Below are 19,095 nucleotides of genomic sequence, written 5' to 3'. Positions count from 1 at the left end.
TATCACATGATTTTTATATATGTAATTTACATACATGTATATACACATGGGACTTCTTACAAAAGTTTCTGTGAGTCAGATTTGTGTGAGCTGGGGCAGGTGAAGTGGGTGCCACGTAGCAGGTGGTAAAGCCACATGAACATTCCAGAACTGTGATATAAAAGATAAAACAACAAAAACCCATCTTAATTGGGATTTCTAGTTTAGCCATTGTCTGCAGTGTATACCTGAAAGTTGCTTCTCTTTCTTCATCCTCTAGAGTACAAGTCAGTAAGCTACTACAGCTATTTTTGGCAGGCAAATATTGCTTTAGCTGGGAAACTATTGTATGCTGTTCCTTTTAGAACATTTTCATACATACATAAATCTCAGTAATGGTCATGAGCAGGACAGATTGTTCTTTCAAGTTTTAGTTAAACTGTGTTGCCCTGCTCTCTGCAAATAGGCACAATGGTAGATAGAAATGAAAATGATGGAAACCTTTGGCAATACCTCAGAAATAGTAGTAGCAGCTATCAGTAATATCAGCAATCTGTAGAGCCCTGCTTATTTCCATTCTCTTAGTGGCAGTGAACTGTGGTTGTTCTTTTTTTCTCCAAATCACATTTGATTTTTCATCAAAATTATCTCATTTCTATTAGAAATTACTTTCTTCAAAGTGTAAGAATGAAGAATTATCTTCTTTTATGTAGACTTTAGCTGGAGCGTATTCCTGAGGGACTTCTTTCTCAGTAGAAAGAATATTAACAGTGGAAACCTGAACTTTGTTACTTTATCTCAGCCTTTCTCAAACAAATCACAGTTTTGAATTCTTATGTAATTATAAGAATTACCTTTGTTTGCTTTTCCTGAATGCAGCAATTTTATATGCAAAATGCCAGGAAGGTTTGGGTTCTAAATGTTTTATTTTCCCAGCTTCAGAAGTAATGGGCCAAAATGATGCCTTGGCGAGGATTCTGGGCTTACCTCCAAACTTCCATTATGCAATGGCTTTGTTGCATCTGTGCAGCACCTGTTGGAGGAGGGGTATTGTATGAATCCTCATTTCGAGCAATGGCTGCTGATAGAAGCAGTCAGCTAAGGACAAGGGAAGCTGATTCAAGCAAGCCTTGTATCTTTAGCAAAATACAGAGATCACTCAAAGAATGGGCTGAAGAAAATGAGTCAAGTGTATGTCTGAAGTTTCTGGAATGCCAATCACTCTGAAGCAGTCTTTGCTGCTGCTGCTGGCTTTATAGAAACTGCACTATTTTCTATCATCCTGCCAGTAGCAAAACTGCCTGGTTTCCTCAGGGTATAAGCCAAGGAGCACTTCTTCCCAAGCAGAGGGAAGCTGTTGTGACAGGAGGTGTAAATGTTAACAGTGAACCTTTTTCAGTTTGGTCACTATGAAAGGATTTCATTCTTTCCTATCTCTTAAGATAAATGCGAGGAAAAGAAATGCTAACAATCCCAGCAGTGTAGCACACAGAGGGGATGTGCCCCAGAGGGGTTTGGTACAGGTTCTGAGGAGCCTGAAAGATGCTAAGTGTGGGGTGAAGAGGAACTGATTAGGCTGTTTAGAATCTAATGCTGGCAAGGGTAGCTAAGCATGCTGGGTTAAATGGGTGTGTATTGTGATTGAAGACTGAAAATGCATGGGAAGAAATAAAATGAAAGCCTTCTAGTCTTGTAAATGAGAAAGCAGGTAAGAAAATGTGGTAAAAGGTGGTTAAAAAATCCCAACTAGGCAGATGCCAACTGTGTGAAAATGCATTATCTGTGAGGTTATACAGAATGCAACTGATGCTGAGATCTAAACTGAAAGTGAGCAGGTATTCACCTGTGCCTAGAAAGGTCCAGAGGGTATTCTTTCAGTCCAACACTTAAACAGTGTTGGATGACTTTTTTTTTTTTCAGTTAGAAACTCAATTGTTCTATAGATTGGAGCTTGAAATATCTCCAATTTTACGCTCTGAAATGGGTGTAAATGAGTGCCATCTATTGTGCAGCTTTTTGCTTCTTTATTTTTTCTAAGTACATGTTAGTAATGATGTCTCTGTGAAGCATTTATGACATGTCCTGGAGTTTCAGAATCAAATGGTAGTAATCAGTTCTTTGTCAGCCAATAAGACTTTGAAAATGGACTTCTTAATTACAACATTTCTAGCTAATGGTCATTCTGACTGACTTGCATGTCATGGTAATGAAACTTAAACTGCTTTTCAGGTTATCAGAGTTGTATAAATAGAAGCTGAAACTCAGTCTGAAGAAGGGCACGTGCAGATAGCAAAATGTGAACTTGATAAATGCAGTATATGGAAATCTGTTTGTGCTAATGCATCCTGTTATCAGAACAAGTATTGCCATTACTGTTGAATGCTCACATGGTCCTTCTTCAGCAAGAAGATACTGTAAGCACTGCTGTAAAATAACATGGAAATGGCACGTGTGTGGTGTGCAAGGGTTTGTCTTCTGCTCTAAACACTGTTCTGATTTTTTTATATACCATGAAGAATGAATGATATGGGATTATGATGCAAGACTGCTGTTTGGAGACTAAAGGAATTGATGCTTTCAGAATATTTCATGTTTGAATTCTGTTTGATATGACTGCAAAGGTGCAGGCAGTGAAGTTTTGTTAGCAGCTCTTTATATAGGGATGAGATGGTGGGAAGCCCTTGGAGGATGAAGTGGGCTTGACTAATGCTTGTAAGCTCCGAGGGTCACCACAAAGGAAGGTATAAATGCTGTTGAGATGTGCAATTAAACAAATATGTGATGAAGAAGTATACTGAGGAATGCATGCAGCATTATGAAATGCGGTGAAGTTCTCTCTGGAAGAGGATTTTTATTTGATTTAGAACTGACACTATGGGAAATTCTCCAGAGAGCTTGATGTGCATATTCCTTGAGATAATTGGTTAGCACTGAAGAGTGATTAAACAGTTTTCACACTGAAGTACAATATACTTTGCAGAGCACTAGAGAAATCGATATTTTCGGTTGAATAAGGCTGTAACTGTGGTTTGATGTTTGAAAAAGCAAGCAGCACTTTTAAGCAGGAAATCCTGTCTGGAAGGGACATTAAGTGTCACTTTACATATGTAAGCTTTATTTTCCATAATGACAAAGTGCATCTTACCTTTTAGCTATTTAAATGTTTTCTTTTTCCCACTCACCATCCAGCTGATGAAAGGAACAGGAAAATACACTTGGGTTAAAGAGGAGATTATGATGGTAGTCATCTTTTACTGATTTTTATGGCCTTCTTTACTTTCCAGTGTTGGTTCTTTCTGTACACTCAGCTGTTCTGTTATTCTCCATCCTCAATAGGACAAGAGATGCTAAGAATAAAAAGCTCATGGGTTAGGATAAAGACAGTAAGAATTTTTTTTTTACCAGTTGCCATCCTGGGTAAAATATCCTTGATTTGAGAGAGTTGGTCTAATTTATTGCATATTAAGCACAGAATCATAGAATGGCCTGAGTTGAAAAGGACTACAATGGTTTCAAAGCCCTGCTATGTGCAGTGTCACCAACCACCAGCCTAGGCTGCTCAGAGCCACATCCAGCCTGGCCTCAAATGCCTCTAGGGATGGGGCATCCACAGCCTCCTTGGGCAACCTGTACCAGTGTGTCACCAACCTCTGTGTGAAAACTGCCTCCTAATATCTAACCTAAACCTACCCGTCTCAGTTTAAAACGATTCCCCTTTGTCCTATCACTATCCACCCTTGTAAATAGCTGTTCCCCCTCATGTAAATTGTAAACGCGCAATTGAATGTTAAGAAAAACACAGACTCCCTACAAAGAGATAACCTTAAATCAAATATAATTATAAATTAAAACTAGTCATGAATTTCATGGTCTTGAATATATGAGAATATATATATAGTATGAGAAAACTTATTTAAGGGAAAGTATTATGTTTTTTTGTTTTTTTTTTTTTATTTTTTTCTTTTTACTGTGGTTTGCATAGATTATAGGAATATTTTGGATCTACACAACTTTTTGTCAACTGCCTGGGGAGACATTTTCTTGGTTCTTGTCGTTCATTTGCTTTTTCTCACAGATTTCAATGAAGTTAATCTTGAACTCTGAGGAATAGAAGGCAGCAGTTTTCAGGCAGGTAGCTTGGACAAAGCTGGAAGCTTGCTACCTTTGATACGTTCTATTATATCCAGTTGATTTTTATACAATGCCATTGCATCTATTATAAGAAGTCATGAATTATTTGAATTACAAAGCTTTTTCTGCTCATTTTGTGAGAAGCTGAAGTCCTTCCCTTCTTTTGAAGCTATTCTAATTTAATAACAACTCAGAAACTCGGCTTTCGGCTAAAATGAAAAATCCATATTCTGCGTGACAGATTCGATCTGTGATTACAGATAGTGGAAAAAAATTCCCTTTATGTTCTTGCTTCGCTTATTTCTGGGAGCCTTTTTCCTCTGGCAGTATTTAAATGCAGAGCAGTTGTAGCTGGTGCTATCCCAAGGTCTTGCAGATTTTTGCCTTTGTTTCTTTTTCATTTATAGGTGTGGGTTGTGTTTTTTTTTTTACTAGAGAATTTTTCATGTAGTTCAGGGTTGGAAAAGATTATTGGAAGTTTTATAGATGTAGGCAAATTAAATGTACAGATTTGATTTAAACTTTATGGTGTATTTTAGTTATGTTATGGTGTGTTTTATGTGGTGTTACAGATCAATGGATTGCATAAGGAACATTTTGATTAGGCCCTGTTCAAGGAAATATTTGACAGACCTTCATAGATGAAAGTTTTTCTTCTTTAACGGGATGTAAATTACTTTTATGATTGCAAGGTGGAAATGGATGTTTTTAATTTATAGGCACTAATCCAGTGCAGCTTAAAAGGGATTTTGATTATATATGTTCTCAAACTGTTTTTCTGTTTGCTTGCTTTTTTTTAAAGGAAACTCTTTCATTCTTGAAACTCTTTCATTCTTTTTTGTAGGTACAGCATGTTTTGCCATGTTGGGAAGAAATGAAATCCCAAACTGTTTCTATTGCATATTTATATATATATATATATATAATTTAATTTATATTATTAAAAATTTATAATATATATATAATATTCCAAACAAACATCACTTCTCCTTACCCTCCCCCAAGAAAAAATAGCACACAACAAATAAGCAAAGAACACCCCCTACACAAACATACACATTTCTTGGTTATTTGAGAATCTCTGAGCAACTTTAAATTATGGGCAAAGCATTAGAAGGAAAATAAAAATGGCAGCCTTTCTCTTTTTTTGACGCTACTGAAGATCAGAATTAATGTATTTCTGTTTGACCTCTTGCATGCTCTCTCTGGCCTCGCCTCCCTTGCCACTCCATTATCTGGGAAATTTATTCCCACCCATGTTTCTTCTAATGAGAGAATTCTAATCGTGGGCATATACAGCCTTGAATATAAATAGGATATGACTTAACATTTAGCACTCTCAAATAATTATGGCCATCATGTCACCTATTCTGTCTGTGTTGCAGCTGGCAACTAATGCTGCTGTTATTGCTGGAGATTGAAAATGATAGTAATAATTTTTGTTCACTGTGAACATGGCTCTGTATTTCGGCTGTTCTTTTCTTTCCTAAAACATGGAGCAGATGAAAGATGTGGCACAAGAGAATGAAGTGGGCACAAAGCCTCATTACTCTTTTCACACATCTTAGCTCCCAAATATTTTCTCATGGGGGTATTTTTGTCAGAATTTCAAAAGAATTGAAAAAAAAATCATGGAAACCCCCCCTCTGAAGGGAAAAATAATTTAAGTTGATTGCTTATAAACTGATCAACCTCTGGTATGTATTGTAGTATGACTATCTGTATTTGTGCAAATATAAATAGATTTATACGGTTTGTTACAGTTTAGACTAGATCTCATCAACATATGATATTTCAGGGCTGTTTTCTTTACAAGGTGATTGGCCAGAGGACAGTCCTATCAGTTTGCTTTGATTTAGGAAACAAACTAAATAGATGTGGGCACTATTTATCTTCTGAGAGAAGTTTCAATTAAATGCTTGTATGTATATTTTTCAACTAGATGAGGATGGTAGTCATCGATCTGAACAACTTTGGATAAATTTGATTGGAATGCTTTTGGACTCTATGGAGAAAGTCTACATAATTTAAGTGAACAGAGTTCAGGTCTAATTTGGAAACAAAATTGAGAATATCAAATCTTAGTTGTTTCCATTCTTTTTAAATAAATATACCTGTGCTAAGGTTTCGGTTCTTTCTCTTTTCAGTCTTCATTCCTATTCTGGTCTTTCCTCAGTAGGGCCGTTAAACACAACAACAGTGTTGTGATGTCTTTCTGGACCTGACTTGCGTGAATCTTTGTAAGTCTTCCAGCAGAAGAGATTTTCATGCTTTTTAAGATGTCTTTTAGCAAACAGGTGAATGGTGCATCCTTTATATACCTCAGGCACAATGGCTGTGAGACTAAAAATGTTTTGTTTTTAAATTCCTTTGTGGAAACATTCAGCTTGAACGTTATGCGTTTTTCAGTTAGCAATACTGCTTAATGCTTTTCTTGCCACTTTAAGGCATTTTTTATGGTGGGTTCACATAATGTGTTTTAAAATAAAAGGTAAGAGATTAAGAAATAGTCATCTAACCAAAAAATTAATGAAGTACATTTTTTTCTCCCTAATTACGGATCTAGATATTCCTATTACATTATGCTTTAGATGTAGTCCCAAAGCAGATCTTTGGTAATGTTGTATTTTTCACTTGTTTTTCAAGTTTCACAGAGAGAACTGCTTTGCTTGTTGCTGCACTGTTATCAGTAAAAATCAGATGAGTGTGACTTTAAGCAAAAAACAGAAACACAAAACCTTGCAGCCTGAGGTCTTTGAATCAACATGAACTTCATGTTGTTCAGCACTTAATAGCTTAGTGAAATGTAGTTTTGTGAATAAATTGTCATGAAGGCTTATACCATTTTCCTTGCTTGTGAAGCTGCTGTCCTACCCCCCAACACCCCCCCCCCCCCCCCCCCTTTTTTTTTTTCCTGTGATTGTCAGAATCAGTATTGTTTTAGGAAATAGAAGGGCTGTGCATGCACTATGTGTAGCTATGCTTCATCTCTCCTACATTGCATTGTACACCAGCTACAGAGATGTGCTGTTGTGGAACTGTTGCCTGATGACTGAATTGTGAACCTGTGTAATGATGTGAGACCTAACCAGTCAGGGGGCTCACAGTGGAGGAAGCACCATGGAGGGATACCCCACATCTTCCCCTGCCACAGCACTACTTTGCAGCATGGTGAAAAAACCCTGGGAGAGAGGCAGCCTCTCAGTTTGTTTGCCACATTATTTCCTGATATAAGCATGAGTAGACATTGCGTGCTAGGAAACTCCTCTTACACATTGAGATGTCAGACTTCCAAATCCTCTCGTGGTTTCTGACTTTAAGGGTCATCGGGAATATGTAGTAGGAAGTATTGCTTGTAGGGTGAGGCTCCTTTGCTCTGCATTTGTTTTGGTTTTGCCACTATAGGAGTTTGAAACAGGCTGGTTTTACTCCCATCCTTCTACTGCAGAGCTTTACAAATAGTGATGTATGTGTGCTTAGCATAAAACACGCATCCTTAACTTAATAGAGTGGTCTGTTTTTTGTTGTTTTTTTTTTTAGATTGTGACTTCAAAAAACTCCCTATGAAATATATTTATAGTGTCACAAAGTGTAAAAGAAGTAAAATCAAAATTGGAATTTGTCATTAAGCATCTTTTAGCATATGAATGTGGACTTCCAGGGCTTGGATGTAAGGTATGATCTCTGTGTAACTATTTTCAAACTCAGTTGGCAGAGAATTTGCACTACTTAGCAAATTTTGTAGGATTACTGTTGTATGACTGTTGCTTACCTAATTTCTGGTTTAGTATCCTCTTGCTATTGAACTGGAACTCTTACAAACCTCATTTGCTGAGGGATGCCTCAAAGCAAGTGAATTCCTCCCTCAAGGGAGCGGGGGAAGGAATTTAATCTCTTAGCTTTCTCCCTCCAACTGAATAACTTCCCAGCCGCTCTGGGCTTCACTCCCAGTCTCCCTTCAGTTTCATCCTTGAGGGATATGTTTGTCCTCAAGGCTCTTAACTTCAGTTAGCTAACATATGTTAAAGTAACTGTGAGGATAAGGCAGCTCAGTTTTGATCTGTGGTAGCATCTCATGTTCAGCCCTGGAATTCAGTGCACAAATTATTTCTTAATCTGAGTAAAAACTGAGTTTGCTCATCTTTAGTTCTATTTTATTTCAGTTTGTTTATCTCACATTGGAATACAGTTTTTGTTTTTTTTCAAATCCAGATATTTGTCCTCCTAAAGGAGCTATAATAATTTTTTTGCTCTCCTTATTGGATATTTAATCAGAAGTTTCTTCCACTTTGTGTCTTTAGTTCACTTCTGCTTCTATCCTGGAATGCTGTTCTGGGTTTGAATGCTTGCTGTGCTTCCCATTAAAAGGAGAAAGGAGACTGGGTCACTTCCAGCCTACAGCAAGCCTGTTAGGCCAGGATAATCTTCAGCATGGTCATTTTACCTACAGTGAACCATACTAGTAATCAGGCATGTCTGTGAAGTGGAGACTACAACTCATACTTTTATAACTGTATAACTGTATAAGTGTTGTTTTTTGGGGGTTGTTTTTCTATTTTCATGAGATAATGGAGCTCTGCATGAGTGAGTCTTAGTGCAAACAAGAAGATAGGCCATGTGTTTTCTTTAGAATAAATTTAAGTCAGGTGGTAATGGAGGCATTTAAATTGTGGTGTTTTTAAAAATTTTTTTATTTTGTGAGAAAGATGATGAGAGCTCATTTGCCTTCCAGTCTTTCAGCACTTATTCCATTCTTGTCTGGGTAATACTTGATTTAACTTTGAATTTTGCCTTACTGTAACAGAATGTTGCTTGAGATGCAAGAAGTACTAGACAGTCAGTCTGTTAAGTGGTCATGCAGTAAATGTTGAGTGACACAAGCTTTGTTTAATTCCTTTGTGGATCTCTACCCAAATAAAATGAAAGGTCCCTTTTATTTTTCTTTTTTTTCTGCCTTGCTTTTCCCACACAAATAATAGTTTTTTAGCTGGACTTTGAAGTTGCTCAACTACTTAGATTTGGATGCTTTGGTATAGGCAGCAGCTTGCTCACAGCCACCTTCTTGTTAAAACCCATTGCACACAGTTACAAAACAGGTCACCAATAACAAGTTGTGCACCCCTTGCTTCTTGCACACAAGTTGCTCTACTTTATAAATAGAACTGTACTGATAGATAGAACTTGGCCTGTCCTGTTGTCCTCTTATGCCAGTTATTTTGATTTAAAAATAGAACTGTCCTAGTAGATATGTATCAACGAGGTTGTGAAAGTTCACTTCTGGACACTACTGTAATTAAGCAGTAAGTTGCAGGGAGCAGTGTGTGTGTTCACATCGGGAACCTAAAGAGTTTTAAAGTACAATGGTATTAATGTCAGTTTTCAAGTAGCAGTGTGTTTCTAAGTGGTAACTTTGTTACCTCACTTTAGCTCATGAGGACATACCCAAATTCACAGATACACTTCCACAAAGAAATAATTTTTAATAAGTGTTATTTAAAACCAACCAAACTAACCAAGTTCAGTGGGCCTGGACTATATAGACAGCAGGCAGCAATTGTTACTCCTAATTGATCAAACTACGCCCTTGGCTGTAGCAGTACTGCTGTGTGCTTAAATATATGTGTTCTTTTTGAATGGTTGTGTTTCTTTAGCATATAGAGTCACAGAATTGCTCAGGTTGGTAAAGACCTTAAAGATCATCAAGTCCAACCACAACCTAACCATACTACTCTAACAACCCTCTGCTACATTGTTTTAATGTAATTAAATAATGTAATACATTTTAATGTAATTTTGAATTGGTATTGATCTTTTTTTCTTAATGTTATTCAAAGCTCACTTTGAAGTCTTCCTTGATTTCTTTTCCTTTTCAGAAATCTGTTGGTTTTTGGGTTTTTTGGTTGGTTGTTGTTTCTCAGATATTGTGCCTCAGCTGCAATTTAATATGCACAAGGAAGCAGATATTGAAGATCTTTCTTTTTTTCAAGCAGACCTATTTGACTTTTTCTCTCTCCGCTTCAATTACCTTAAGTATTCAGATGTATGGATTTACACGGAATATGCAGAGAGCTTGGGGATGGAAAAAGGTTTATTTGAATAACTTCTTCAGTATAATTTTAGAGGTGGTCTGATTTCAACTGTCATCAGATTTACTACCAGAGAGAAATTCTGTGGGCTTCACAGAGGAAGAAGGTTGAAAAGCACAATCTGAACATGTGCTTTTGTTATGGTTTTTTTGTGCTTAAAAGCCTTTCCTAGGAAATAGCTCTCAGATTACTGCAAAGTACTTTCCTATTTAATACTCAGTTTGTTCTGCTGAGTGGCTTTACTTAGAGTAAAAACTTAGCAAATCTGGAGGTAAGGAGGAAATGAAACAAAATTCATTAAAGGATCTAAATGTTGACATGTGAACGTTTACTTGAAATGGGATAAGATAGGTACGCCACGTTTCTTTCCAGCAGAGTTGCTATGGTTAGCTGTACGATATGGGGGATGAGGAGTGTGAGATCTTTCCCTACCTCTCAGAGCGAGTACCTTGTGACTGTAAAATTCCTGTATTTCTTCATTTGGATTTTTCCTTCTTGTTCTAAATACACACATTCAGGTGTGGTGGTTTTTTTGTTTTTTGTTGGTTTTTTTGTTTGTTTTTGTGGTTTTTTTTCTTGAGAATGAAAGAAAATGGAAGAAAAGGACAAATACAGAGAATTCTGAAACTAGAGGCCAGTGAGGTTATTGCTGCTTCAGAAGTAATTAAGTGCCCTGGAAGATAGGAACGGGATGTAATGATCCTAAAACCTAATAAACAAAGTCTCATCTCATGGATTGGACTAAAAGGTACACATCTGAATAACCACAGCTCAGCAGGGGTGTGGGGCATTTGTTGATCTGCATATGATGTGCTCAGTGAAAGGTTTAAATGCGTCAGCTTCTTGAGAGCTACCAGGCTGCTGAGGAAAGAGACCTTTTTACTCATTTCTGTTTATGCAGAAGCACGGTATTACTTGATGATCTTTTTTTTTGAAGAGGTGACTCCATAGGTATGCAATTAGCTGAGCATGTCACAAATTATAGATGCTTTAAATTAACTGGTCAATGTATTTTAACAAAGCTTTAACGTGTTTTTGTAAGACACTATTAAACTGTGTTTGAGGTAGGATGTGTAGGATGGTATGTTGAGTGTTTAAGCATTGTTTTAACCACTGTTAACCAGCAGAGAGCACTTCAGTTTATAACATAACATCTATTCTTTAAAAAAAAAAAAAAAAAGAAAAGAAAAGAAAAAGAAAATTGGGAGAGGCTGGAGTGTGTTTTTCTTTCTTTGAGACAGTCATTAAAAATCACATGTCTGGGAAAATCGAAGTCCTACCTTTGTTTATTATCAACTGTTTGCATTTTGTACATCATGCTGCTTAGTAAGTATAAATGTTATTGTATGTTAATGACATAAAGGAAATTTTAAGGGAAGTTCTATTAGTGGTCTCTGGATTTTGTTTATGGAAACTTTGCACCAGATGAGGTGCAGTTCCTCAAAAATATCCAGCTTGCCAGGCTGGTAGAGAGAATTATCCTAGTTTAGAGCCACAGGTTCAGCTGGCACTGGTTCATTTCCAGAGCATGCAAACAGTGAGCACCAGGACCTGTGGCTAATGTGGAAAACAGCCTCCATGTGATGGTGCTGTTGTGGTTGCTCACTGAAATTTAGTTGTGGTGACGAGGCAAGGAGAGGTAGAGTTGAGGCAAATGATGTTGTATATTGATACATTAAATATCATTTTTCTTTTTCTGTGATATGTACATTGGTTGTCATACTTCAGTAATGAGACTGAAGGGTGGGAAGGTGTGAGCAGATGGAAAAAGGAGAGTTCTAGTACTGATCTCAAAGCCCAAACCAAGCCTAAACTAATAGTGATTGTCACTTGGCACTTCTGATGTGACCAGAGTCCTCAGAAATGGGAAAATCGGTGTACTGTTAACTCAGCTCAGTGGTATGGCAGCAGTGGATGAGGCTGCTGCGTGATGTCTGATAACCCGTTTCATATTTCCCCCGGTCCCCTGCTACCCTCCCACCTATCTTGATGGAGGGGAGAGATTCTGAGAGAGTCAATATTGGAATCATGGATGCCGGAAGGAGAGGTATGTGGTAATGACATTAGTGCAGAGTCTCGTGAATCACTGCTGTCATGGCTGTTGCTAACACGTGAGTTAAGTGTAACATGGCATAATGGAGAGAATTATTATTATTGAAGTCTCTGACCTCTCTTGATTTTTTCCATTCTGTGGAGTAGGTCAGCGGTATGTGGAAACATGATCCGAAACCTGCCAGTCATGCACACACATGAGGCACGTAACGCTTCTGTGAAGGAGCTGCATTAGTAGAGAGACTACAAATCCTGTCATAGGAACAGGCATACAAGGGAGGAGCAAGCTCTCACAGGCAGGGATAGTTGTAAATATGTGTTTTGCTGTAATGCTGCTGCTGCTTTTATGAGATGAATAATTGATATTACAAATGTTGAGTTCCGAGTGGTAATTTGCAGCTTCTTTGGATGGTGATATGGAGCTGTTGGAAACGTAAACATCTCATCTAGCAATTTCTTCAGCAGTGTGTTGTGCCTTTTATTGTTTGAATCTGCCTGGGAGTGGCTTTAAGATCCAGTAACCTGATCTTTTATCACTCTCGGAGGCTTCCTTTTCTGGTATGCCCCGATGCATTCAACACATGTCGGTATTGTGCACGACCGGCAATCAGAGCGATTCGAGCTCACTTTCTCCGTCTGCAAGAAACAGCAAATCATCTGCTGGTGAATGCTTCTGACTTGTCAGCCGTCTGCAGCTAATTTCTGCCTGGCTCATCAACCCCATTTAAGAGATTGGAAGCGCTGTGGATGACCAAGCTAGGAAGTGTTCTCATGATCCTATCTCAGAAGTGAAGACTAGCTAAGAATGAGAATGCTTTCTCTTTTCTTTAGAGGAATCGCAGACTGTTTGATGTGAGAACACCCAGTTTCTCGCTGAGGAAAACAGCAAGGCTATGAGCAATTCAAGTCAGTGCAGGAGGAGCAGAGACTGGCTTTGAACAGCAGTTATTCCATTACTTGTCTGAGAAACGTCAGCAGATGGACTTTGGTTTCAGGGCTGTGAATATTTGCAGTGGCTTTGCATGTTGGAATACAAGCAGTGATTTCTTTTACTCCCTTTCCCCTGTATATTTACCTGCTGAAAAATGAGTGAGGAAGCAAAGGAGAAAAATGCTAAACCGGCTCACAGGAAAAAGAAAGGAAAAAAGGTAACTCCCTGTTTAGACACTCTGCTGTAATGGCTTGTTGGTTTCTTTTTCCCATTTTGTTTTTCCAGTCGTTTTGTGTTTTGAGCAGTTTGCTTCTGGATGTGGAGTGGCTTTGGATAATATACTTAGAATGAGGATGACTGTAGAATTGAGACGGTTTTGTTTATGCTGGATACTGATGGGTGTGTTCTCTGCTAGAATCAGTAATGCTGTCAGAACTCATTATTTTTTATTATATGAACATTCAAATGTTTAAATACATGATAATCATCGAATTTCAGTGTGGATGTAGTTTTCCTTCTGCATTCCAAACGTGGGATTAACAAGTAAACAGCATCCAAGCGAAGCCTTTTCCAAACAAGAGACCGATAATCAACATGTGCTCTTGTAAATGAATATGATAGGCATTGCTGAAGAAAGCAAGTTTTCCAAATAGTTGTTATTTTTAAAAAGTGGCACTTTAATCAACCTTATATATCGTGGGGGAAATGTTGTGGTTAAACCAAACTCTGGAATAAAATTCCATTTTCAGTGGAGCTAATTTATGTTATGCTTTAAGTTTTTTGCCTGAAACTGTACTTAGATGGATTGGATGTATTATTGCTTTTTGTGTTGCAGTTCTTGCTTTCCTGATACCCTTTGCATTTTCCTCCTTGTGTTTAGAAATGGGTGATTTTGTTGTGCCAGATTGCTAAACCCAGGAAGTTGACTTCTCCAGATTTTTTACTCATTATAAATATTAAGTCACTATATTAATTTATACTGTGAATTACCTAAAACTACTGTCAGAAAATGCATCTGGAATGTTGGTTATTGCTGTGGAGAATCTGTTCAGACTCCCACCCTTTATTTTCTGAATGTGCCTTCTTATCATATGAAAGTGTATGACAGCCTCATAGTTAATCCATTTTCTTGGTGAAGGATTTAATAAAGATGGTCAAAAATGCAAAGTAGATCAGATTGTCCGCTCTATCCTGCCAGAAATGGAAAGAGCAGCTTTGGAAAGGAAGCAGAGGGAAAAATACAATTTTAAAATGCTTTTAATGGTGAATTAGGATACCTTCCTGACATACCAAAAGCATCCATCAGGCATTGCTTCAGGGATAGAAGATATGTCTGCAACTAGATTCTGGGATGGTGTTTAGCTTTGAACATGTTAATATTTTTTTACTATATTTCAAAAACTATTTTATGGCGTTTATCAATCATTTGATAGTTCATAGCAAATTTTATTATTGTGTATAGATTTGTATTTCAGACAATAGCCAACAGAATGGTCTGGGCGGTTTAGGATGGTGCCAAGTTTGGAGTCTCACTTGTTGTTCCAGCAGTGGTTGGTGCTGGTTGTAACTTCACACTGTAAAAGGTGACGTTCCACCTGTGGGCAGGAGCTACAGCTGTCCTGTCCAAATCCACCCTCTACTGACTGGTATGGTGTCATTGCTCTGAAGGCAGGGAAAAAAAATGTCAGACTTGTTTACGTTTGTGAGTTATGGCTGTGAGCATTGAAGGCCAATGGCAAAATGATGCTTTGTGAGGTAATGGCAAAGCTTGCTGTATTGCCTCAAACCTTTGCTGCGTGAGCTGTAGCGAACATTAGTACATGACTGCAAGCCATTGCATTTCAGTGGGGAAGAGGCTAGAGGGGTTGTTCTACTGTTCTGTTTGATTTTTCATAATACTGATGGAATTGAGATTGTTGCTGGGTTATGCTGTATCAGGGTTAGGTGTGTCCCTCATGGCCACTGCACATCAAGCCTGCTTACGTGTCACTGTTAAACACAAGCTTGTGCCAGAATGTTCCCAATGGAAAAGAAACTGCTTTTTCTTTCTTATCCATTATTTAAAAACATCAACAAAAAAGCAGCAGCCATTTCTTCTGGTCCTGGCAGAAAATTTCCCTGCTTTTCACAATTCAATGGGGGAAACGGTTCAAATTTACTGTTTTGATTCCACAGAAGAATCTCTAGATGGCCACTGAAGAACTCTTAGTTAATTTGGGAACATTCTCCAAGAAGAATTTGATGAACAAATGTCATTAGTTGGCAGTATACTTCCAACTGTGATGAAAACTTGACTATTTGATTCCAGTGAGTTAAGCCACCTGCCCCTCCTAACAGTGTGTTATCCTGAAGTGGGTATTTCCATGGCCTTCTTGCTGTTCTATTCAGATAGTTGCCTTCTTGGCAGCTGTTTTCTCATATTTGTCATCTCCCTTATCTCCTATCTTATTGTTAGGGCTGGGTGGTGGCAAATCTTTCTTCTGTTCTTCAGCTGCTGAGGTGCTTGGTCGTATCCCATTTTCCTTTCATCAACTCCTGGTTTTCCTGTTCTTTTGCAATTTCTGAGCAGGACAGCAAGGAAATAAAGATGCAGAAAGAGCAGAAGATCACAATGGAAATGCCATGCAGTCTGCTAAAGGAAAACCACGCTCAGTAGTGTGCTCTGAATTGCAGAGTTCGATCACTTGGTGGAGAGTTCCACAAAAATAACCCTTAACCTGGGGAACAGTGTCTCACTTTTGAACAGTCATGCAGCAATTGTACATCTAGAACAGACTGGCAAAAGCGGATTGTTTTGGAAGTGCATTTAAAAAATCTCAGTCTAAACTGAGAGGATGGATATAAGCATATAGGGTGGCAATGCTGGGATTTATTTTGAAGGGTGGGCAATTAAGAAAGCGGAACATACTGCATTTAGCAGTGTAATAGTAAATGGGAATACAGCTTTCAAAGGATGATGAAAGTACCACATTAATATGTATTGCTGAGGTTATGCATAACAGGATTAACCCTGATGGAGTAGGAAGCCTAATTAGCTTCTTCTCCATTCCATCCATCAGTGTTCCTTTTGAGCAGCGGCCTCTTGCACTTGGGCATCAGTTGTCCTGCAGTTTCCAAGCACACTCTGACAGAGTCAGTGTTTTGAAGCTGTCAGCTTGAATCCCTGAGCGTTATGGAGTGGCTTTATCTTCTGTGTTTGTGTCATCACTTTTCAGTAGATTTTGGAATGTCAGTGGTAGAGGAGTATTGAACTCAGTTGTCACTAGAGATTTAAGACATGTTTTGATTTTTAACAAAAGAGAAGTGTTGTACTTTTCCCTTCTGCTTTGAACTACTAGTATGAAATTAACCATAAAAATGCTTGTGGTGCTCCGAAACTTCAAAAGGTAATCAAAAGTGCAGGAATAAGAAACAATTTGGACCATCTGAAAACTTCTGTAGTGTTGTAAGACAGTCTTCCATTTAATTTTACAGTCACCTGTTGACCATCATTCGGTTCTAAGTAGTGGGAAACTTCACATTAAACTCTCACACCTCAAATTTTACTAGAAATGTGTACTTTTGTTTGGGGAAATGTTTTGTTCTCTTTTTTTTATCACCCTCTCTAACATCTTCAGACAAACTGCACGATGGATGTTGACAGTGCAGCTCATGACACACAGCACAAATTGACCGTGGAAATTCTGAGCAAAAAATGTGTTTAAAAAAAGAAAGAAAAAAGGGGGGGAAAAAAAGTGCTTTCATTAATGCACAATTGTGAGATTTCGTGCTGATCTCTTAATCTCATTCTAGTGTAATTTGTTTTAATCCACCTCACTGCTTTATTAGACAGAAGTCAGTCACTGTGGTTTCTGATTTCAGCATTGTGTTCTATTGCTTTATGCAAGATACAGATATGACATACGGAGAGGAACAGGCTGCTTATGCAGCAGATTGAAAATCTGTGCTTGGTGTCAGAGAATATTTATGGTTGCCAGCGCTGTGATTTTGGATTAATGGGGGATTTGTCAAAATCCTTCTTTATTTTTTATTTTTATTAGTGTCAGCAGCTGAGGCTCACAGCACTAGGAATGAATCTGAGGTATCTGCCAAGGGTGTGTTAACTCTGGTGGTAACTCCAAAGTTTGACTTGGCAGAATGGGTGTCTATCTTCAGTGAGGAGTCTTGCAGTATTATACAGTGCTGAAAGTCTGAACGGCAGCAAAAATCTGAATAGGCTGCTCAGGGGCTGTGGAGTCTCCTTCTCTGGAGATGTTCGAGATCTGCCTGGATGTCTACCTGTGAGACCTGGTGTAGGGAACCTGCTTTGGCAGGGGAGTTGGACTCGATCTCTGGAGGTGCCTTCCAATGCCTATGATTCTGTGATGTCTTCACTAGGATGAGAAGCTGCAGGGGGCATTTTTATGGGGTAGAGGTCAAAAAGTCAAAAGTTCTCTTTGGTGTGGTGAACCATTAAAAAAATAATAATGGTATGGAAGAGGCTCTGGTGGAAACAAGATGAGATAGAATAATTAAGGTTGAAAAAGACTTCTAAGATCTAGTCCATCATCCTGTCACCACTGTACCCACTAACCATGTCTACGCATTTCTTCATCCTTTATAAGGAAGACCTATTTCTACTAAAATAACATCACAGACTTCAGAGAGGATATTTGGGGCTCTAGGTCTTGGGATTTCATCTTTCTTAGATCAAATGATTCTTCTGTGTATGTTCACAGTGGGACTTGTGGTGGTCACAACTCAGAACCAGTGAAGTCCTGACAAGATAAGAAATGGTGTGTTGTTTCTGAAGTGCATGGTGCTATCAAACTTTTTCCTTCAAAGTTGTTTCATTAGCAACTGAATCTACTGATTTGATTACTTAAACAGTGTTTATCTATGTTCAGTTCTTACATGCATGATTGCATAGGTTATTCACCACTTCTTAATCCCATTGGAGAAGTACTTTTTGCTAATGGTCAAGAAAGTGTTCATAGTAAACATTTCTAATTGTTGGTGGCTTTTAACTTATTCATTAACAAATTGCTTGGAGTGTAAGTTGGTTTCCAAATTTGGGTTGCTCCTGAAAAACTAAGAAATAAAGATCTTCAGTGTATGTAAGAGAACGCAAAAAGGTTTTGGAGGGAGCAAAATCTTTCAAATAATGTTTACCCTACGTTGTTAACTTTTGGTTTCTGCAGAAGATAAATTGTTCTCATAGACTCAAATCTGATTATATTGTGGTGGTCCTAAACCTTAATAAGTCAAAACATCCTGTGCTGAGAGTTTAATTCAGCAAGACGATAAACAGATTTGTTTTCACTGCACTTGCCAATTTCTACTTCAGGTTTTAATTTGTTTTTCTGATAGATTCTTAATCTCACATTTTCAGCAAATATACTGAAGAAAAAAATCAAAGAGCAAAAAACCCTCAGAGCTTTGGGAAAAGTACTCATTTGTACATCCAAGTAAGGAAGCCCAAGAGTAGTAGGAAGAATGATGTTCAATAATTATGATGGTGAACTGATCGGAAAAATCCCAAACAAATCATACACCACCAACAAAAACCCTTCATATTTTGAAATCCTGCTTTTCTGAATCAAAGTACATTTACATTTTCTTGACTTCAACAATTTGCTGAATTGCCCCCAGAAAATGTACTGGAAAATCACTATCATACACAGTAATAATGTTTTTACTCCCTTTCTATCAGACTGAAACAAAATAAAATGTATGATAGAAAGTTATGCACCATAATGGTATGTAAAGAATCATTTCACATATTCACTTTTCCTGGTATAAATGCTTTCTAGCTGACATTTACCTGGATCTAGGAGCTGCTGACTAATTCTTTGACTAATGCTACAGAAGTTGGTGAATGATGTTGAAATAAGTAGTTTATATCATAACTTAGTCAGTAGATGAATGAAAGAACTT

General features: G+C 37.9%; 1 protein-coding gene across 12 annotated transcripts in view; it reads left to right on the top strand.

Annotated features, from left to right (window-relative positions):
- The window catches only part of ANK3 (ankyrin 3), a 327,597-nt gene that overhangs the window by 36,634 nt on the left and 271,868 nt on the right, over positions 1–19,095 (top strand). For 3 of the 12 annotated variants that reach the window (XM_085553971.1, XM_085553946.1, XM_085553942.1), the window contains exon 1: positions 10,327–13,396. The exons of the other annotated variants lie outside the window; for them this stretch is intronic. In XM_085553971.1, coding sequence (XP_085410097.1) covers positions 13,334–13,396 — 63 coding nt within the window. In that variant the 5' untranslated portion in view covers positions 10,327–13,333. Of the gene's footprint in view, positions 1–10,326; positions 13,397–19,095 lie in introns of those variants that run through there. 12 annotated transcript variants of the gene reach the window in all.

This window comes from Coturnix japonica, chromosome 8 (genome assembly GCF_054131305.1).
Source record: "Coturnix japonica strain WE chromosome 8, WE-NBRP24, whole genome shotgun sequence".
Classification (NCBI taxonomy): domain Eukaryota; kingdom Metazoa; phylum Chordata; class Aves; order Galliformes; family Phasianidae; genus Coturnix; species Coturnix japonica.
The sequence above is the reverse complement of the archived record's forward strand: the minus strand, read 5'-3'. Positions and strand labels throughout refer to the sequence as shown.